Below are 19,628 nucleotides of genomic sequence, written 5' to 3' on the forward strand. Positions count from 1 at the left end.
ACTTACAATAGTGCCTGTTTTCACCAATCGCACGCCGGGACTGGGTTGAATTGGGGGTGTTGATGAAAACCTTAATAACCTTAATAGACCGCTAAGGAAAACAACAACGCATAATTTTTTTTTAGGAAGCAATAATTATTGTCGATACTCGATACCGACTACGTAAATTTTTAGTATGGCGATTTTAGTTCCGCAAGTGACCGCTAGAGGCGCTGTATAATGTGCCATACTAAAATTTACGTAGTCGGTATCGAGTATTGATAAAAAACTATAGCTTTAAACTCATGGTAGAGCTACTGAGGCTAAACCGTAGATTATTAATTCCGCTCTGCCGACGCGTATGTCCCTCGTTGCAGACGCTCCCGCTTCGCAGTCGCTTTGGTCGCGTAGGTTTGGACTTTGGCCGAAGCTAAAACATGTTTTATGTTTACTCAAAATAATTTACTTAATAGAAGTTTCACAATTTTCTCTTTCTTTCACAAGTTTATTTACAAATATACAACTTTGTGTGTTTAATATTATATTTACGTCTATTCTCAATGTATCCATATTAATGCCGTGTTTGTACTTTGAAATTTCATCACAACAATTCGGCAGATATCGGTTGTTTATTACAAACGTAATTTGGTTGTATCATTAATCACGTTACAAAATACAGTTGCAATTTGCAAGTAGATAAGCCGCTTTATTTTGGCCATGCGACGGTGAAATTATTGTCAAAATTACAGTAATTATTGTCATATTCACAGCTCAAACCATATTTAGTTTTAATCCTGTCTATGTAAACTTTTTAATTGGCAGTGTATGCTAAGCAAAAAGTATTAATGATAACCTTAAAAAACTAGTTTTTGTAAATGTTTTTTGTTGTTTTTGTTTTTTTTTCTCTCTCTAAATAAACACGGTTTTTACAAACAAGTACAAAACTTAAAATGGTTAACGCGAGTTAAATCAGTTTGAAAATAAGACAAAAATATTAAATATTATGCCTTCAAAGACTCTATAAGGGCCTGTTTCACACTTCCTCATAATCGGCTATCCACAACTGATTTGACAGATGCTCCATACTCTATCTGTCAAGTTAAGTGGTGGATAGCCTATCTGGCACTTATCAGGAAGTGAAGAAACATGCCCTAAATATACTTTGAACGGCAGAATTAAGTGCTTAACTCAAATCTTAACCGCAAAATACGAAGTGCTGGTTTTTATTACACGACTGTTCTTTGACTACCTAATAAAATAACTGGTTACTATCGTTTAAATTAAATTATTTAACTGCTTAAAATTATTATATAATTTAATAATTGACATTGTAGTGGATAATTAATTGTACGAACCACTTTGAGAACTCAAGCCTAGGTGGCATTTCAGAGCTAAAACAAGTAGACGTTCGTACCTAAATTTTGTTTTATCGAAATCATTCTATGGAAGACGTACGGAAGATTAAGTTCTATGAAAGGGTAATAATGCTTTTATCACTCCTGATTTTGTATTCATTGCTATTTGCTACTAATTACCTATATTATGAAGGTTTCTTCACTTACGTCAAAAACTTACCAATATTAAAATATTGGTATTTTAATATTGGTAAGCTTTTAAGCTACGATCATATCGATACTAATTCTAAATTAAATCTGTATTACGTATAGCTCTTACTAATATCACTTATGTTTTTCTGAGGTTTCTTGACAAGAGATCTATTCAAGAGCGTTGCTTGGTTAATATTTTGTCGTTAGTCAATCAAAAGCAACTAATAAACTTCAGTCAAAAGACCTCAGAAATCGGCCATTAATTAGGCATACCTAGGGTTGCCATCACCTTTATCACGACGAAATACCAAATTTGGCCGAAATGTGGGTATTTCCCCGGAGACCCATTAAAAAAGTATTTACGATTACGTCTTACCAACTTTTGCTAAAACATCTTTCTTTTTAACAAAAAATTGTAAGATTAACTTAAATCGTACTTGATTTTGATCAAAGAAGAAAGAAAATGTGTATGCTTAGCGAGTTTTTATGTTTCGCTTATTGCCGCCTGGCTAAAAAGTTGGATTTCTCTCAACAAAAGTGTCTGGATTTCACCCGGACACTTTTCTAAAACCCGGTAGGACTGTCCCCGGACGCCCTTCAAACTAGGACAAATTAGGGATGGCAACACTAGGCATACGGCACCCATCTACATTTTCGTAACATTGGCGGCCATTTCCAAAACGGGTGGTTTGCTAAAGTTCTCAACGATGCCCAATATGGATATGAAGGATCCGGCGAAGAGAGCGACGAAGGAGATTAGCGTGACGATGACATTCTTCCAGAGGATCCAGTTGAACCTTCCCAAGCCTCGGTCCCAGTTGTGGACGGTGTCCACGATCGCTGGCGTCAGAAGACCGAGGGTCGACAGGAAGATGGCTCCACAGAGATTGATGAAGAGTTCCAGATCGGGGAACGCCGCGGCTGCGGCCACTGGAATAGGAGAGGTAAGGTTATATTACACTAGATGACGCCCGCAACTCCGTTGCGCCAAAATTCGTTTGTCACGCAAGAACCGTACATTTTTCCGGAAAAAAACTATCCTAGGTCCTTTCTCGGGACTCAAAACATCTCCATGCCCAGCAAAATCGGTTTAGCGGATTGAGAGTGAAGAGGTAACAGACAGACTGACAGACGGACAGACAGACACGTACTTTCGATCCATACTAATAATATTAGTATGGATTAAGCTGCAGCTCTTCTAATGTTACCAGCGTCCATAGCGACAGTAGTTGCTTTCCATCAGGTGACCCGTTTTCTCGTTTGCCCCCTTATTTTATAAAAAATGTGTTTGATAATGTCTGTAATGGAAAATGGAAATGATAATTTGATACGAACAGAGAGAGATCGTAAAATACTTTTTAAATTATTATTCAACATGGATATTTCTTGTTTCAGACAATCAGAATATGATCAGTCTGCTTATAAACAATATTCCTACATCGCCGGAATCGCACTTACAACCTCAGAGATAGAGCTAGGCTTCAAATTACTAGACTACTGAGGCGATTAAGCTGTCAAGGCGTATTTGTTTGGTATTGTACCGATTGATTGTGTTAGAAAGTGTTGATGTGTCTTTTCCCTCAAGATAAAAACGGCTATATAATATTATATTATCCTACTTAAAATGTCTCCATATTCAATATCATCGAAATCGGTTAAGCACCTTGAACGCGAAAAAATAAAAACACTTACGCATTTATATTATTAGCACGGATGACAAAAGCGTAAAAATTCTTTACTTTCACATTGAAGGGTACAATTTAAGGGCACTTATCGAAGTCGAAGAGAATTGCTAAATGTACCGTAAACAACGAAGTTTTTGTGAAGTTTTCCAGATTCATAGTTTTTCGATAGCTCGATGGTTATTATATACTTATTACATTTAAATAACTTATGTAACATCATAAAATGTTTATTCTCTTATAATACTAGTTCAAGATTTAATTTTATGCTCAACCTGAATTAAAATTTAATAAATCTTAGTAAAAAGCTTCTTTCACAACTATCGACTGATTAATTAGCTTATCCAGTATCCACTTTGTAAACTTACTGAAGCTTAGCAAACTTTACTTTCTATCGAAAGTTTAACTGAACCTTTTTAACAGGGAACGCTAACACTGTTTTTCCATACAAACGTATTCCCCAATTTACTCCCTGGACAATGCGTCTAGGCAAATATTTTTTTAGTCAATATTGGGATCTGTTAAAACTATGCCTCTACGTTAAATTTTTTTTAAATTTACTAATAAATAAAAAATATGATCCTTCAAAAATCGCAAATAACGACTGCCCCGTACCCCGCTAATCCACCGACAATGAAAGATCTTTAAGATAAAACAAAAACGTAGAGGCATAGACTCACTCTTCTTGAAAATATTTAAAAAAATAATAATTAGATAGGCCCTATTTTCAAGAAGGGATCAGAGGACTACGTTACCTCGATTTACTGTATCTGTCTCTATCAAAATACACGTGCCGGCGCAGGGTAAAGCGTGATGGCAATAGTTTCTTCAATTAAATTCCACTGCACCCGCGTTCCCCCTCAATTAAAATCTTAAACTAGCCAATCCATTACTTGGTAAAAGTTCCCGGATGGAACAAGGAAAGAAAAAATATATTGCATATTAAGATACACCGGCCCAAAACGATCCATTGCAAATGGTCACCCAAATAAATGGCATAGGAGATGAGACAACCAGGTCAGTTTACACGCAATCGAACTCACTGATTTTCACTACTGGACTGGAGACGTTACAAAGCACGGAAGGATTAATACGTCTGAACTCACCAGATCCGATGACAGCACCAGTTCTGATGGTGATCTGGGTTATATTGTGGTATCGCACCGAGATCTTGTGCTGGATCTCGCGCCAGATCATCTCCATAGGCACGTAGAACTGCAGGCTGTATGTGAACAGGATTGCTAGGGCCATCAGAATCTTGGCGCTTTGGGCGAGTCTGTAAAGAGATACATTATTTATTTAAATTCCTTAAATGGCATTTTGCCATCTTTCTCCACTATGGCATATATTAATAATTATTATGTATGTTATTGATCAACGCTACGTCTTCAATCTTAAACAGAAAGAAGAATTAAGAGAAGGCTTTTTATTAGATCTTGTTTTAGGAGCCTTATAAAACGACCAAGCGAGTTGGTATCCTTGGTCAAGCTGAAGCACATATTGATTACAGCTGTTGTGTATATACCGCCATACTTTAAAAACTAGCGCAATTTTAGCTGAAGAATTAATGCAATCTGAGATTAGTATCAGTAGATTTCAATCGAAGAATCATGAGTCGCATTCGAGCCAAGCACACTTACATTTCCTCCTGCGGTAGGTTCAGCGTCACACTGCCTCTCACGCTGTCGCCATACTTTATGTATCCGAAGAATCCGACCACACCGTACAGTGAGATGACAATCGTCATGGCCACGTTCAGGACCCCTGGACAGCCGAGGAACTGCTGTGGCTTGGCCATCTCGTTCTCAACTGGCATAACCACGCCGATGCCTTCCATCGCGAAAATTACTGTGCTGTAAACGAAAATATTCAAGTTGGTGAGTACTCTAAGTGTCATTCTCATCAGAGATTACTGTGTTGTCAGAGAAAAATTTCAAGTCAGTTGCTGAGTACTCTAAGTATCATTCTCATCTCATCAGAGATTACTGTGTTGTCAGCGAAAAGGTTCAAGTCAGTTGGTGAGTACTCTAAGTGTCATTCTCATCAGAGATTACTGTATCATAAGTAAAAACTTTGCACTTGAAGCTCATAACATTAGCTGGTGGCATTCATGGCATCCGTAACTTTGTTAAACGAAAAAAAAAAATGAAAATTTTAACAACGTTATGCGAATTTTCGGGTATCAGAACTGCGGGCGTCGTCTTTGGATTTGAAGGATTTGACTAGGCAACTAATTCTAAGGAACCTCTATATTTTTTGTATACAATATTGTACGTACAAGAAACACATAATGATACAATTAACATGGAAAGAAGATACAAAGGAACTGCTTGTTTCTAAGAGAAATCTTTTACAGCAGCCCTAGAGAGAGATTAATTTACCTGATGAATAGCGGCCACTGCGTCACGCTAGCCACCATCTCCCTTTCAGCAGGGTTGGGCAAATCGCTGAAGATGTAATACATGGTGATGCCAAAACATATCACGAGGAAGACATTCGCCACGGCCGAGAACGGCACCAGCCATTTGAGGTTCCGGATCTGGCAGATCAGCACCAGCGGTAACATAGTAAGAGCGCAGTACGTTTCTACTGAGAGCTTGTAGTCTGGCGCATACTCGTCTAGTACCTGAAACAATAATTATAAAGAAAAATTATAATAAAAATATATAATAGTCTGTCAATCTATTCTAGATAGAGGAAATCTCATCATAGGCAAATCTGAGAATAGGTAGATCAAGAAGAACCTATGGTTCTAACGGGTTTTAAATTCTGTACAAAAGAATTTACGGAGAACATCCATGTAACAAAGATCCACAAAATCCAATCTTGTTAGAAAAGCAGGCACAGAGTTTTTGGTAAACATTAATGAGTTGCTTTAATTCAAATTTAACCACGGCTAACCAGGCGATACAACATGAAAAAGGCATTCGTGCACAAAAACGAGTCTGCAGTTGAGGGAAAACTGAAAATACAATCGATACAACCTCAACCGTAATTGCACATAAAATAGTGCTGAAAACAACTTCCATTATTTTACATTTCATAGTAATCATGAAAAATTTCTGAGCGTTGATTTATTTTTGGTATTTCGATACATTTTGTACATTAGATGAACAACTAAAAGCAACAGTTGAATATCAGCTTTCGTTTCTTTAAAATTAGTATCAATGATGACTTTTCATGTTCGGAAAAAAAAACTTTAAAACAGCTTAAATTAAGCTGTACATTTTTTTGTTCACTATTTGTATTTGTAATAAAATTACTATATTATAATATATAAAAAAAAGTTTCGCATATTTTAGCTTAACAAGAGCGATCTAATATTGACGATCGATTACAAAGGTAGGATTACAAAGGTACTTATGTTAAGCATAGCATAATTTTTAGCATAGCATAATAGTTTTTTTAATGAAATAAGAGGGCATGTCGCCCATGGACACTCGCAGCATCAGAAGAGCTGCAGGTGCGTTGCCGGCCTTTTAAGAGAGAATAGGGTAATAGGGGAGGGTAAGGATGGGAAGGGAATAGGGGAGGGTAGGAAAGGTAATAGGGAAGGGGATTGGGCCTCCGGTAAACTCACTCACTCGGCGAAACACAGCACTAGCGCTGTTTCACGCCGGTTTTCGGTTATAGTTAAGCAAAGCATAGCATAGCATAATACCTTAAACTACCTGACCTTTCTCTTGTACATACTATCTTTTAAAAAACTTCATCAAAATCCGTTCCATTGGCATGCAACTATTATAGGTAAAGGCAGCGGAAACCGACTTTTTTTGTCCTACGAAGTATTGACGATAGCGACAAAGTTTATTCCTTTTGCTACTTCTCGGGCGAAGAGAGAAAATCCGTATAGTTAGACACACAATTAATCTGTAATTTTAGTTATTACTTATATTATACATATTAGTTATAAGTTAGTTATACAATTAAAATGTAATCATAAAGTAATCTGGTAAACATATAAAATCCACAAAGGAGTATATTAGAATTCCCTCGCAGTAATCTTAGTATCCTTTAGGAATTTATTCTATTCGCTATTCCGATTTATTCCACGAAAATGTGACCTAAAATTTGCGAACGTATTTTCTTTACCGTTTATGTAAAAGCTCTTGAGAATATTAGGTCCAAAAGTATCTACATAGACGTACAAACTTTGAGAAACTTAGGTTGGGTTGCACCAGAGGCGTGGTTAAAGTTAAAGTTATGGTAATAGTTAAATATGGCGTCCTTTAGCTTTAACTTTAACCGGAGAAATTCACAGATGTTTGTTGCGTTTATTTTTTTTACTGAAGCTACAGGTACCGGGATTGAAGGTATAAAAAATTTTAATTATCCGTAAAAATCGACAGTAAAAATATAACACTGTAAAACATAGTAAATTTTCAGATATACGTATGAGCGGGAGTTAAATATGGAGTCCTTGGACGCCATATTTAACCTCCGACCGAACCGAACGCCGACCGTAATGAATTTTTACATACAAAGATTGGAAAAAAAGCGCTGAAAGCGCTGCTACTTCACAGCGAACTCGTTATAGGGGACCCATACACATTACACACCCTATTATCACTTAGTTTTGTAAGCAAGTAACAGATAAAAAGCTTGGCTGGGGCACTACCGTGCCCCCAGATAATGGTTTTATTACCTCCTTAAAGTTTTCAGCTATGAACACGATGTAGACCGCGAGCGCAGCCAAGTAGGTGCAAGTTAGAGCGTAGTCCACGAATTTTCTGAAAATTATTTATAATGTATACAGTGTTGTGACTAGGCACTTTATTGTACTATCAGAGAAGTTGATTCCTATGCAAATCGGGGACCTAAGTAATTTGGTCGATTTACGTCAAACCCAGCTGACAGATCACAATTAACATTGAATTGACATATTCGACCAAATAACGTTGGTCTGTCAATTGCATAGGAATCAACTTCCTCGATGGTACTTAAAGCCTAAGCACCAAGCTATATTATTGAAATCGCGTTTTCTTTCTTCTTTGAAGTTGAGTCCAACCAGGTTTGATAGTGGAAATATTAAGGTACCTTACTTAAAATATGGGAAATATTCAAGTAAAATACTTAAATATTTCCATCGTTCATGAAACTTTATCCACCAACAAAACTAATTCATGACTTTGTTCTGTATGTAAGGGGCGACGAAAATGTCTCTACCCGGAACAGCTAAAGAGCTAGATCAGGCCCTGAATATAATCGAGCCGGCTCATTAATGCCGAAGCATACTTACTTGACAAAATTCGCCCACGGTCGTAATCTTTTTGGCCCGAATTCGAAGGCGGCGCCGCAAGTCTCCGCAAATCCCATTGACGGCTTTTTCGCCTCCACGCAAACTTCTTGTGATGTTCTTACCTAAAAAAATACATTTTTAGATACAATATGATGTTACTTTCGTCAAAATAATTGCTCTATACTCTGTGTGACCTGACCTTACTTTATTATACATGGTATACAAAACTAAGTTCTAAAATCAGCCACGACTGAATAAGCTGATGATAATTATTAATTTGTAATCATTAACCTTAGTTCGAAAAAAGGTTCGAAAAAATGACCTGCAACTCTGATGATGTTGCAAGTGTCCGGGCGACGGTAGTTGGTTTTCATCAGGTGACCCGTTTGCTCGTTTACCCTCTAATTTAAAAATACGTAAAGCTATTGCAAATATTTTTTTATCAACTTATGAAATTATAATTTTGTTAGCATACGTCTAGTTTCACGCACACAAACACCGTGCCGAAATCTAAGTGTTAGATTATTTTCGTTATGCAATCTTGATTCAGTCGCCGCATTCAAAGCCAACGCTATGCAATAGCATAAAAAGCATGAAAATAATAATATGCTTACCAGAACATAAACGCAGTGTGTACAGATGAAGCCAAGGACGATTGTGCCAATCCCTCCCACAACTAGCCCCGCGTTCTTGAACGCCGCCGGCATCGCCAGGATTCCGGAACCCAGGGACGACTTGAGAAGGTGGACCAGGGAACCGATTGTACTGAAATGAAGGTAGAGGTAGTTAATTGTAGAGCCATAATTTATATTATATGTATTAAAAACAAGGAGTCACGCCGCCGCCGTACACTTTTCGATATAATATTTTGTGAATTACCCTGCAGGGAGCCGCTTGTACTACAATTAAGGTAGAGGTAGTTAAGTGTAGAGCCAGAATTTATATTTAAAACAAGGAGTCACGCCGAAAACATTTCGATATTTGTGGAGCCGGTTGTACTAAAATGGAGGTAGACGTAGATTGTAGAGCAAGAAAATTATTAAAACAAGAAGCTAAAACAGCAAAATAAAATCTAATCAGGAGCGTAGCTACCGCCGTAATTGCCGTATCAAGTTTACAGGGTCCCTGGGTCAACCAGATTTCAGAAAAATCGGTTCAAAATAAATAAATACACTTCCAAATTTATAGTTATGAAGTTATGGATTTATTTTCGATTACTTTTTTATTTCATAACCATTATAACAAAATATATTTTGTTATTATTTTCTCATTGAAAGTTCGGCGCCGGTCCTAATATCTGAATAAATACAGGCGCCTGTTGTTATTGGAAAGCAATATTTTTATTCTAGGTCTAGGTAAGTTTTTGTTAGGTATTCATTACCTATTCATTACCATAAAATATATACCCCCTTACTAATAAACGCTGTATAAGCTTTGAAAAGTTATACAGTGTTTTTTCAGCTACCGGCGTATCTGCTGTTTCAATTATACGGGGCCCCGGACCACGTGCGAAGCCCTTCTAAGGGCCACCAAACAAATTTTATACGGGGCCCTACCAATCCACGCTACGCTTCTGTCTGTTACAAGATGTTGAACTTCATCTGTGAAGAAACTCATTTATCGCGATTAAGCCGATTTTTTTCTAATACAAGCCGATATTTAAGTCCTTTATCGGGACTCATCGAAAACAGCAATATCAAGCCTTATCATATTATTATACACACACTGGCAAAATTAGCGGAACATTGGTAAAAAGGGCCAAAACTTGAACTCAACTGGGCCGGGCTGTCTGAAAGCCTTTTTTATAGCTTCTAAGCTCATTCAAGAAATAAAATATTGAACAAAACTGGCAAGTTGACAGGTTTTTATAGCAATTATACCCTAATAAGTGTTTTTCGATTATTGACGTTGTAAGTGTTCCTGATAAGAATGGCGTTTTAGCGGGGTGCAAGGTATGCTCAGCTCATTTGATTGTTTGGTTTTTGGAAGAACACATTGCTTAGATACAAAATTAGTGATTTCCCAGCATCTGCGACAGCTAGAGCTGTAACCACGATAGAGAAAGGTCACACCTACCGTTCGGTCAGTCAGGCCTTAGGTGTGTCGGCTTCCGTGGTTCATCGTAACTTTCAAGGCTTCAGAGAGACTGGATCTTACGTTCGGAGACGAGAACAAGGCAGATATCGGGTGACAATGGTTCAGAATGACCATTTTGTAAGGAAACAAAACTTAAGAAATCGACCTCAAACTGCTATGCAGACACGAAACCTGTCGGAACAGGTCCAAGATGAACGTGTAAGTGATTGTACAGTAAGAAGAAGACTCAAATAAGTTAAATTAAACTCAAAAGTGCCAGCAAGGGCACCAAAACTTGAGACAGGACACCGAAGAGCCAGGCTAAGATTTGCGCGTGAACATCAAAATTAGACAAGTGAGTGAAATCTTGTGCTGTACAGTGATGGGAGCAAATTCTGTGTACATTGTATTGACAGGCGATAAAGAATGTGGATAAATCATAAGGAAAGCTACAGGCCATCAAACTTACCGGAAACAGTGGCCTATGATGCAGGCTTCGTAATGGTTTGGAGTTGCATATGATTTGGAGCCCGCATGGAGCTGATGATTATAGATGATGGTACTTTGACAGTACAGAGCTATAGCACCGACATCCTGGAACTGCATGGTGTGCCTTTTACACAGTTTTAGGTAGTTATTTTCAATTTTATGTGCGTCCATAGAGTAAGAAAATCGGGCATTATTACCTAAACGATGCTGGCGTAGCCCAGGTGGAGAGGCCAGCGTGGTCTACGGATGTGGATCCGATTGAAGACGTGTGGCACATCAATGGGTGAACGGTACGAGTTAAAACTCCAGCTCCAAAATGAGTCCAGGAGCTCGAGTTGGCGCTACTGGAGGAGTAGGAGAATATCCCACAGGAAATGATTGACAATTAAAATGCAAGCATGGAATGGCGTATACAGGCCCTCTTGAGATCCATAGAAGGCATTACACCAGCATTACACGCTTTTAACATGGCATTTCTTTAATAAAAATGAAGAATTTATCTTAAAAACTTACTACTGAAATTTATAAGATTTTCTTAATTTTTTTATTTTTGCTGATTTTTTTCTATTTTTCACGTTTTTATGCCCTAAATTTATAATAAATTTATTTTTTAATAATCAATTAGTAAATAAATAAATAAATATATAAAAATCAGTGAACAATTAAAAAAAAATTGAAAATTTTGTTATGTTCCTCTAATTTTGCCGGTGTGTTTAGGTGCAGTGGTTTTAGCAGAAGAGACCGACGTACACTTTTGGTATCACAAATCACAATATTACTAATTTACTACGTATAAAATAGTAGGCAATCCGTTAGAATTGTATTGAAAAGCAATGTTTTATTACAATTTAATTAAATAATATTAACATCAATACCTATATTATTATCAATCTAATCATAGCCGAGAATCTACGACGTGCATAAAATGGCCACATTGACATTTAACATGGCGCGGCCTCAGTGATCACAATAATTTACTTATTTATTAAACAATTATGTCACGATATACTTAATATACAGCCTTATTAATAATACTTAATCAGATGTACACGGTCACGCCTTTATTAAATAAATTGATAGCATCTTCTTCCTTATGCCGGCTCTTGATATAGGCGAACGCGTTGGCCAACGCATCTGCAGACGCGTTGGCCCAATGTGTAGAACGGGCGTTCGCGCGTTGGCCGTAGGTATTTAGACGTTGGCCGACGCATCTGCGAGCTTGCCGCGCGGGTCGGAAATGTCGGCAAAAGATCAAAGGACATTTGTCGCAAGCTTCGCGCTCCATCCACACATAGGCCGCGCGATCAGTTTGCCCGGAGTTATAATTATGATAATTATTATAATATGTAATAAATTTTGTATGTAATAATTTAATAAATAATAAGTAGGTAATAAAATAATTACTTATATTATTTTAATATTATAAAATATTATGTAAAAGTGAGTTTATTTCTTTGTTTGTTACGTTTTCTCGCCTTTTATTTATTTATTTCCAGAATACTCTTTAAAAACTTTTTCTTGTCCACATTTACAAAGTAATTATAAGCTGTGAATAAATAAACAGCTGCAGCTGTTAGCGACTAAACATCCATTTTGAATCCGTCCGCACATTGGCGCGATCCAAAGCATACTGAACGACCTTCCTATGTGTGGATTACTCACAAACGCCGTTGCAAGCGCACTGCCAACGCGTCTGCAGACGCGTTGGCCAACGCGTTCGCCTATATCAAGAGCCGGCATTATATATACATTTTATTTCCTTAAGTATACATTTTCCTCCCTAGTAATAAAAATATTATCCTCATAGGGATATTTTTATTACTAGGGATTTAAAAGATCTTAGAAATTATTGAAGACTAGATGTCCCGCGCGGCTTCGCCCGCGTAAATTAGGAAAAATTAAAATTAGCATATGCTTAGAATACTTCTCACGAAGCCGAAGTCACCACATGTTTCCCTATAAGTTACGAGGAGTTCCCTCGATTACTTATGGATCCTTCATCAGATCACCACTTTTGTGAATATAATACCAAATTGGGATGATACCCTATATACCAAAAGAAAAATTTTGAAAATCGGTTAACAAACGGCGGAGTAATCGTTGAACATAAAAAACGAACACAATACCTCCCCCATTTTGAAAGTCGGTTAAAATTGTAGCCTATGTGTTATTCTGATGTATAAGCTATATTATTGTAAAGTTCCAATAAAATCTGTTCAGTAGTTTTTGCGTGAAAGAGTAACAAACATCCATACATCCAAACAAACTTTCGCCTTTATAATATTAGTAGGATGAAATTAGATTGAGTGAGATTTAAATGTTTCAATGTTTTGAGTGAGGTTTAAGCGATTCAATGTTTAGATCATGGAGGGTTTAGATTAACACCTGTCAATTGTCAAAGATTTTTGAAACTATTATTATTCTTTATTAGAAAAGCAAGTAATCCATACATACTTAATATTATAAATGCGAAAGTGTCTGTGTGTCCGTCTGTTTGTCTGTCTGTCTGTTACCTCTTCACGCCCAAGCCGCTGAACCGATTTTGCTGAAATTTGGCATGGAGATACTTTGACTTTTGAGTCCCGGAAAAGGACATAGCATTTTTTAGCCCTGAAAAATGTACGTAAGATGTTGTATAAAAATAACCTTTATTTCATTCATTGCTTACGAGAATCATAACGAAATTATTTTTCGTGCCAAATATACTACAAACCTATTGTAAAATTCTGTAAATTGCTGTCTTGTTATTGCTATTTCAACGTTAATTTTTGGTAACTGTTTGGACTAGAGCAGCTGTACTCAACCTGCGGCCCGCCCGGACTTTTTTAGTAACCCTCGTGAAGTAAAACCATTTTTAAATTTACGCCCATCGGCAAATTGGTGTAAAGTCGTGAAATTTTTTTCACTTTTAAATCGCTAATTTAGAAGAACGTTGTTTTTTTAACTCTAAAAATTTTGCGTTGCGGCCCGTGACACGAAGACCAGAACGTGTTGAGTACCACTGGACAAGATTTAACTCAATTAATGTTTCATCTTTGTCGTCCAATTTCATTTAAATATTCATTTAGATTTTCTCCTCCATTCAAACAATTAAGAAACAATTTAGTAGGTCGAAACGGGAGATTGTAATTTATTAATCACTGTTTTATTCACTGTTCACAACAAATGGCTAAGAATTCGGCAATATGATGAATAGTTGAGAGTTTAAAGATATTTGACAACGTTGTAAATTGTAATAGAATGATTAAAGCACTAACCATCGCAATTCCATGCTATGGAAGGGTAACAATTTTTTTTTATGAAATAAGGGGGCAAACTAGCAAACGGGTCACCTGATGGAAAGCAACTTCCGTCGCCCATGGACACTCGCAGCATCAGAAGAGCTGCATGTGCGTTGCCGGCCTTTTAAGAGGGAATAGGGTAATGGGGGAGGGTAGGGAAGGGAAGGGAATAGGGGAGGGTAGGAAAGGGAATAGGGTAGGGGATTGGGCCTCCGGTAAACTCACTCACTCGGCGAAACACAGCGCAAGCGCTGTTCCACGCCAGTTTTCTGTGAGAACGTGGTATTTCTCCAGTCGAGGCGGCCCATTCGTGCCGAAGCATGGCTCTCCCACAAATTAAAAAAAAATGTACGGTTTACGCGAAATTGCTTAACCTCTAGTTTACAATATCCATACTAATATTATGAATATGAAAGTATTTGTGTCTGTCTGTTACCTATTTACGCTCAAACTGCTCAACCGATTTTGATGAAACTAAGTATGCAGGTACTGTGAGTCCCAGGAATATGATACTTATTCTCCCGGAAAAATGTACGGTTTCCGCGTAACAATGACTTTTGGCGCAACGGATTTCCGGGCGTCATCTATTCGTATTACTTTATTTGTTTCTTCTGAATGAATATTCAGATTTCATGTCAAGATCACAAAGAAGCATTGTAAGGATCTCGATACCCTTGACATGGAACAAGTATCATCTTGCCCTCTCTATTGCATAACCATAATTGTCGAAACTAGGTAACACCAGTAGCGGCGTTGGGTCCTTCCCGTTTCATACCACAAATTTTTCATACCGCGGTATGAAACAGCGAAGTACTGTTTTTGAATTGCCTGTTTCATACCGGCGTCCGAAACAGCGAAGACCTTTTTTGAATTAGTCGATTCGTACGGCAGCGCAGATTTCAGTACAGTCAAGCTCAAAATATCTATACGTATTATATAAATTATAAAATACTTAATAAATTATTTAATTTTATTTTATTATTAAAATTAAATAAATTCATCTCAGAGAAACCAAATACATATTGGGCAATTTATTGATGGTAGGTATACGAAAAGACTCTAAGTATTATTGTGCTTTATTAAAAAAACCTAATGATGTGAAAAATTCAAAAAGATCAACACATTCAATTGAAATAAATCAAAGAATATGAAACGAGCAAACGAGTCGCCAGACGGAAAGCAACTTCCGTCGCCCATGGACACTCGCAACATCAGAAGAGCTGTAGTTGCATTGCCATACTTTTAAGAGGGAATAGGGTAATAGGGCAGGGGTGAGTAGGAAAGAGAATAGGGTAGGGGATTGGGCGGTGGGCCTCCGGTAATCTCACTCACTCGGCGAAACACAGCGCAAGCGCTGTTTCACTCCGGTTTTCTGTGAGCCAGTGGTATTTCTCCGATCCAGCCCGCCCATTCGTGCCGAAGCATGGCTCTCCCACGTTACAACCTTACAAAAATTAAAAAAAAACTAGCGGTACTACGGAACCCTACCTATATTGCGCGTGGCCCGACACGCACTTGGCCGATTTTTTAATTTGTATTTTCTAAATTATCTATTTTCATCAAAAAAATCAATGCACACTATGAAGGCACTATTGAGATTGACAGCTCCCGGACCATAAGTACATTTACATTCTTTTTGATAGTTTAAAATTAATTATAGTATAGTGTTCGGGTTATTTTAAAGTTCTATGTGTAGTCAAGCTGTGATTCTATTGTTAGAAGTCTGATAGTATATAATATATTTTTTGATTTTGAAAGAAATGACATTTCTTTATAAAAATATTTTTTTATTTCTTCATGTTACCACTTTTCTATACGCCAGTATAAATTAGTGATTAGACTAAAAATATTTACTAAAATTCATGGTAGGAATACACCCATATCAAAAAAGAATTCGTCGTTTAATACCACTCCAAGCACCGCGGTACGAAACAGGCAATTCAAAAACAGTACTTCGCTGTTTCATACCGCGGTATGAAAAATAAGTGGTATGAAACGGGAAAGACCCCGGCGTTAGAGGGGGCGACTCTGGGCAACCACCCGAGCGCCGGAGAAAAAGGGGCGGTGAAGGCAGACAAAAGGGGTGCATTTTTTTCAGCACTACCAGGGCCCTGTACGCCGAAGAAATTTCGCCCAGGGCGCTGGTAGTACTAAAACCGGCTCTGGGTAACACATGCTATTTGTAGTAAAGTGTTCCACAATTTCTGTATGGTACCACGTAGTACAAGACGAATATGCCGCGCGTAAAAATTTCTAAATATTCTATGACTTAAGTGACTAAGTACTTTTTTTTTAATATCTATCGACGCTTCACACCACGTCAGTCTGGCCCCGTGGTAAGTACCTGAAGGACTTGTGTTACAGGTACCAGACAACGGATATATATTTAATACTTTTTATACTATACATATATTTAAGATTTTTTATTATATGATACACATATTTAATACACATCCATGACCCAGGAACTTTGAAAAGACTTTTTGTTCTGTCGGCGGGATTCGAACCCGCGACCCCCGGCTTGAGCTACCAACGCGCTCACCACTAAGCCACAGAGGTCGTCAAACTTACTTACTTACTTTATGTGACCTTTATGTACAGTTTACTGGAAAAGTAGCGTTCAAAAATTTGGTATGGGCAAACTTACGACGATGGGGCATTTTTCATACAAACATAGAAAGAGTTTTACAGTGTAACAAAACTAAGTGATAATACTTCATGGTGTGTACGTGTTCCTTGTAAAGAGTTCACTGTGAAAGTAGCAGCGCTGAAAGACCAAACATTTTTTTCACTTTTGTATGGGCAAGCGCTTTAGCGTCACGAATTTCCCCATACAAAAATGAAAAAAATATTTGGTATTTCAGCGATGCTATTTTCACAGTGAACTCTCCACAAGAAACACATACACTCCTTAAAGTATTATCACTTAGTTTTGTTATATCCTGTATATAAAGGTCACATAATGTATAAGTAAGTAGTCTGTAGTCACCTGTCATAGAATATTAATTTGTTGCCGGCATTTTATATTTCACTAGCTGTTTGACCGAGCTTTGCTCGGTATTCGATGAAAATGACATTTTCTAAAAATGATTCCTAGCTAGATCGATTATATATATATATATATATATATATATATATATATATATATATATATATATATATATATATATATATATATATATATATATATATATATATATATATATATATATATACAAGAATTGCTCGTTTAAAGATATAAGATTTCAAACAAGAAATATAATATAATTGGCTGAATTGACACGCGCCAAAAATGTATAATAGAATTTCACCAAAGTATTAGATACTGCAATGCAGCCAGTAGCCACGATTGGTCAAAGGAAATTCAAATTCAGAATAAAAATGTTATTCTGAGTACGACAAGTTTTGTCGTAATAAATTCGCTCGCAATTTTTTACAGATGTGTTAATGTTAATATTTGAGAATTACTAGATTCAAATTCTATATTAAACATAAAATCGAATTTTATAACATAATACACATTAAATAAAATTTCGTATTAAGTACCTACTTTATAAGTTAAGCAAAAAAAAATTGAACACAAAATATCTATAAGACTATTCTCAAATTGCAGAATTCTGTCCGTATCGGTCATTGACTCCTTGTAAAAAACATGACGTCATATTACAATTATTTTCATCTTTACAAACCGCGGTTGACAATGATATATCAGCCGCGGTTTGTAATGGCGGTATTAGCTCGTGGGAGAGCCATGCTTCGGTACGAATGGACCGGCTTGACCGGAGAAATACCACGGGCTCACCGAAAACCGGCGTGAAACAGCGCTTGCGCTGTGTTTCGCCGAGTGAGTGAGTTTATCGGAGGCCCAATCCCCTACCCTTTTCCCTTCCCTACCCTCTCCCATTCCTTCCCTACCCTCCCCTATTCCCTTCCCTACCCTACCCTATTACCCTATTCCCTTTTAAAAGGCCGGCAACGCACCTGCAGCTCTTCTGATGCTGCGAGTGTCCATGCGCGACGGAAGTTGCTTTCCATCAGGTGACCCGTTTGCTCATTGCCCCCTTATTTTCTGGTCTAATAATTTGCATACCCGATGTGAAGTCCTTAAACTCATAAAAAGTTGGTGATTATCATACTGAATTACCAAGAGGTTTTCCGGTGAATCTATAATAAAAATAATAAAACATTGTGTCTTTATAAGAGTTAAATTTTTTTTTCTTAACATAATTATAGATTATTCATATAGCTTCTAGAAAAATCTAAAAAGGTCAATGACCACTGGTGCCACCTTAAAATATTTTGACTTTTGCAAGTAATAACTTTAAAAGAAACGAGCAAAGAAGAATTTTTATAGGTATGTTACTTACGAATTAGGATGTTCCACTTTTCTGTGCTCGAACGGGTTGTACGCTTTTTCGTTGATGACATCTTTGGAGCCCAAGCTGAGTGTCGACTGGAATCCGGGGTTTGATGCTAGGTTGGCCCTGAAATATAATTCCACTTTTATTATAATACAACCAGGGTCGCAGTTATCGCATATGGCCCAGGGTCATATGGGCCCACATTGTGCGCAAGCAAAAATTAATGAAATATTTTAATTTTTTTATTGACAAAAGTCAAGAAAGGCAAACCTTCCTTTGGGGTCCCAAACAAAATTTTATACGGGGCCCGCCAAGGCACGGTACCGGTTTTTTTTTAAAATATTAAATGTCCCAAAAAAGGGAGACGGTAACAATAATTGCCAACGTTAAAAGTGTGGGAAAAAAATCTCTTTGGAATATATAAAAAATAACTGATGGACCGAGTTGTTTGGCACAGATAATAATCTAAACATGTAGAGAAAGAACTAATCTCCTCCTTAAATAATGCTAAAAAGAACTTAACTCCTAGTCAATGTTACTGGCTATGTCTCATACGTTTAACGTTGGAAAAGCTATTAATTCACAGCCCATAACAGTTAATTCGTTAGTCTTTTTTAACCTTCGACTTTTATAAATTATTGTTTAAGAAAAAAAGAGGATAATATTCTTAAATTAAACTAAAAAGTAGCGTGCCTTTTTCAGAATTCCCCTAAACGTAAATACCTTTCATTACGAGTATACAGGCAAATATAGATCCTGCAAACTTGTTTATTTGTTATTTTTCTCGTTAGTCGTGTTTATGAATTAATATGACATTAATTAACCCAAGGTTAAGTTTGAGCTTTTTAGGTGGGTCCAACTCGTGGCAATAACAACACTGTTTGTCTCCCGTGGCACGTGTATCTTTTAGTGACCTTTGAGTAAGTATAATTTATACAAAAGTCTCAAATTACCATGGATATTTAGGCCTGTTT

General features: G+C 37.1%; 1 protein-coding gene across 1 annotated transcript in view; it reads right to left on the minus strand.

Moving 5' to 3' along the window:
* Nucleotides 1-250: 250 nt before the first annotated feature.
* The window catches only part of LOC121728649 (proton-coupled amino acid transporter-like protein pathetic), a 62,666-nt gene continuing 43,288 nt past the window's right edge, over nucleotides 251-19,628 (minus strand). The window contains exons 3-10 of the mRNA XM_042116873.1: nucleotides 18,661-18,777; nucleotides 9,062-9,212; nucleotides 8,448-8,569; nucleotides 7,854-7,938; nucleotides 5,590-5,834; nucleotides 4,849-5,061; nucleotides 4,315-4,484; nucleotides 251-2,456 (exon numbers count right to left, since the gene is read on the minus strand). Coding sequence (XP_041972807.1) covers nucleotides 2,173-2,456; nucleotides 4,315-4,484; nucleotides 4,849-5,061; nucleotides 5,590-5,834; nucleotides 7,854-7,938; nucleotides 8,448-8,569; nucleotides 9,062-9,212; nucleotides 18,661-18,777 — 1,387 coding nt within the window. The 3' untranslated portion in view covers nucleotides 251-2,172. The remainder of the gene's footprint in view (nucleotides 2,457-4,314; nucleotides 4,485-4,848; nucleotides 5,062-5,589; nucleotides 5,835-7,853; nucleotides 7,939-8,447; nucleotides 8,570-9,061; nucleotides 9,213-18,660; nucleotides 18,778-19,628) is intronic.

Source organism: Aricia agestis, chromosome 7, assembly GCF_905147365.1.
Source record: "Aricia agestis chromosome 7, ilAriAges1.1, whole genome shotgun sequence".
In the NCBI taxonomy this organism is placed as follows: domain Eukaryota; kingdom Metazoa; phylum Arthropoda; class Insecta; order Lepidoptera; family Lycaenidae; genus Aricia; species Aricia agestis.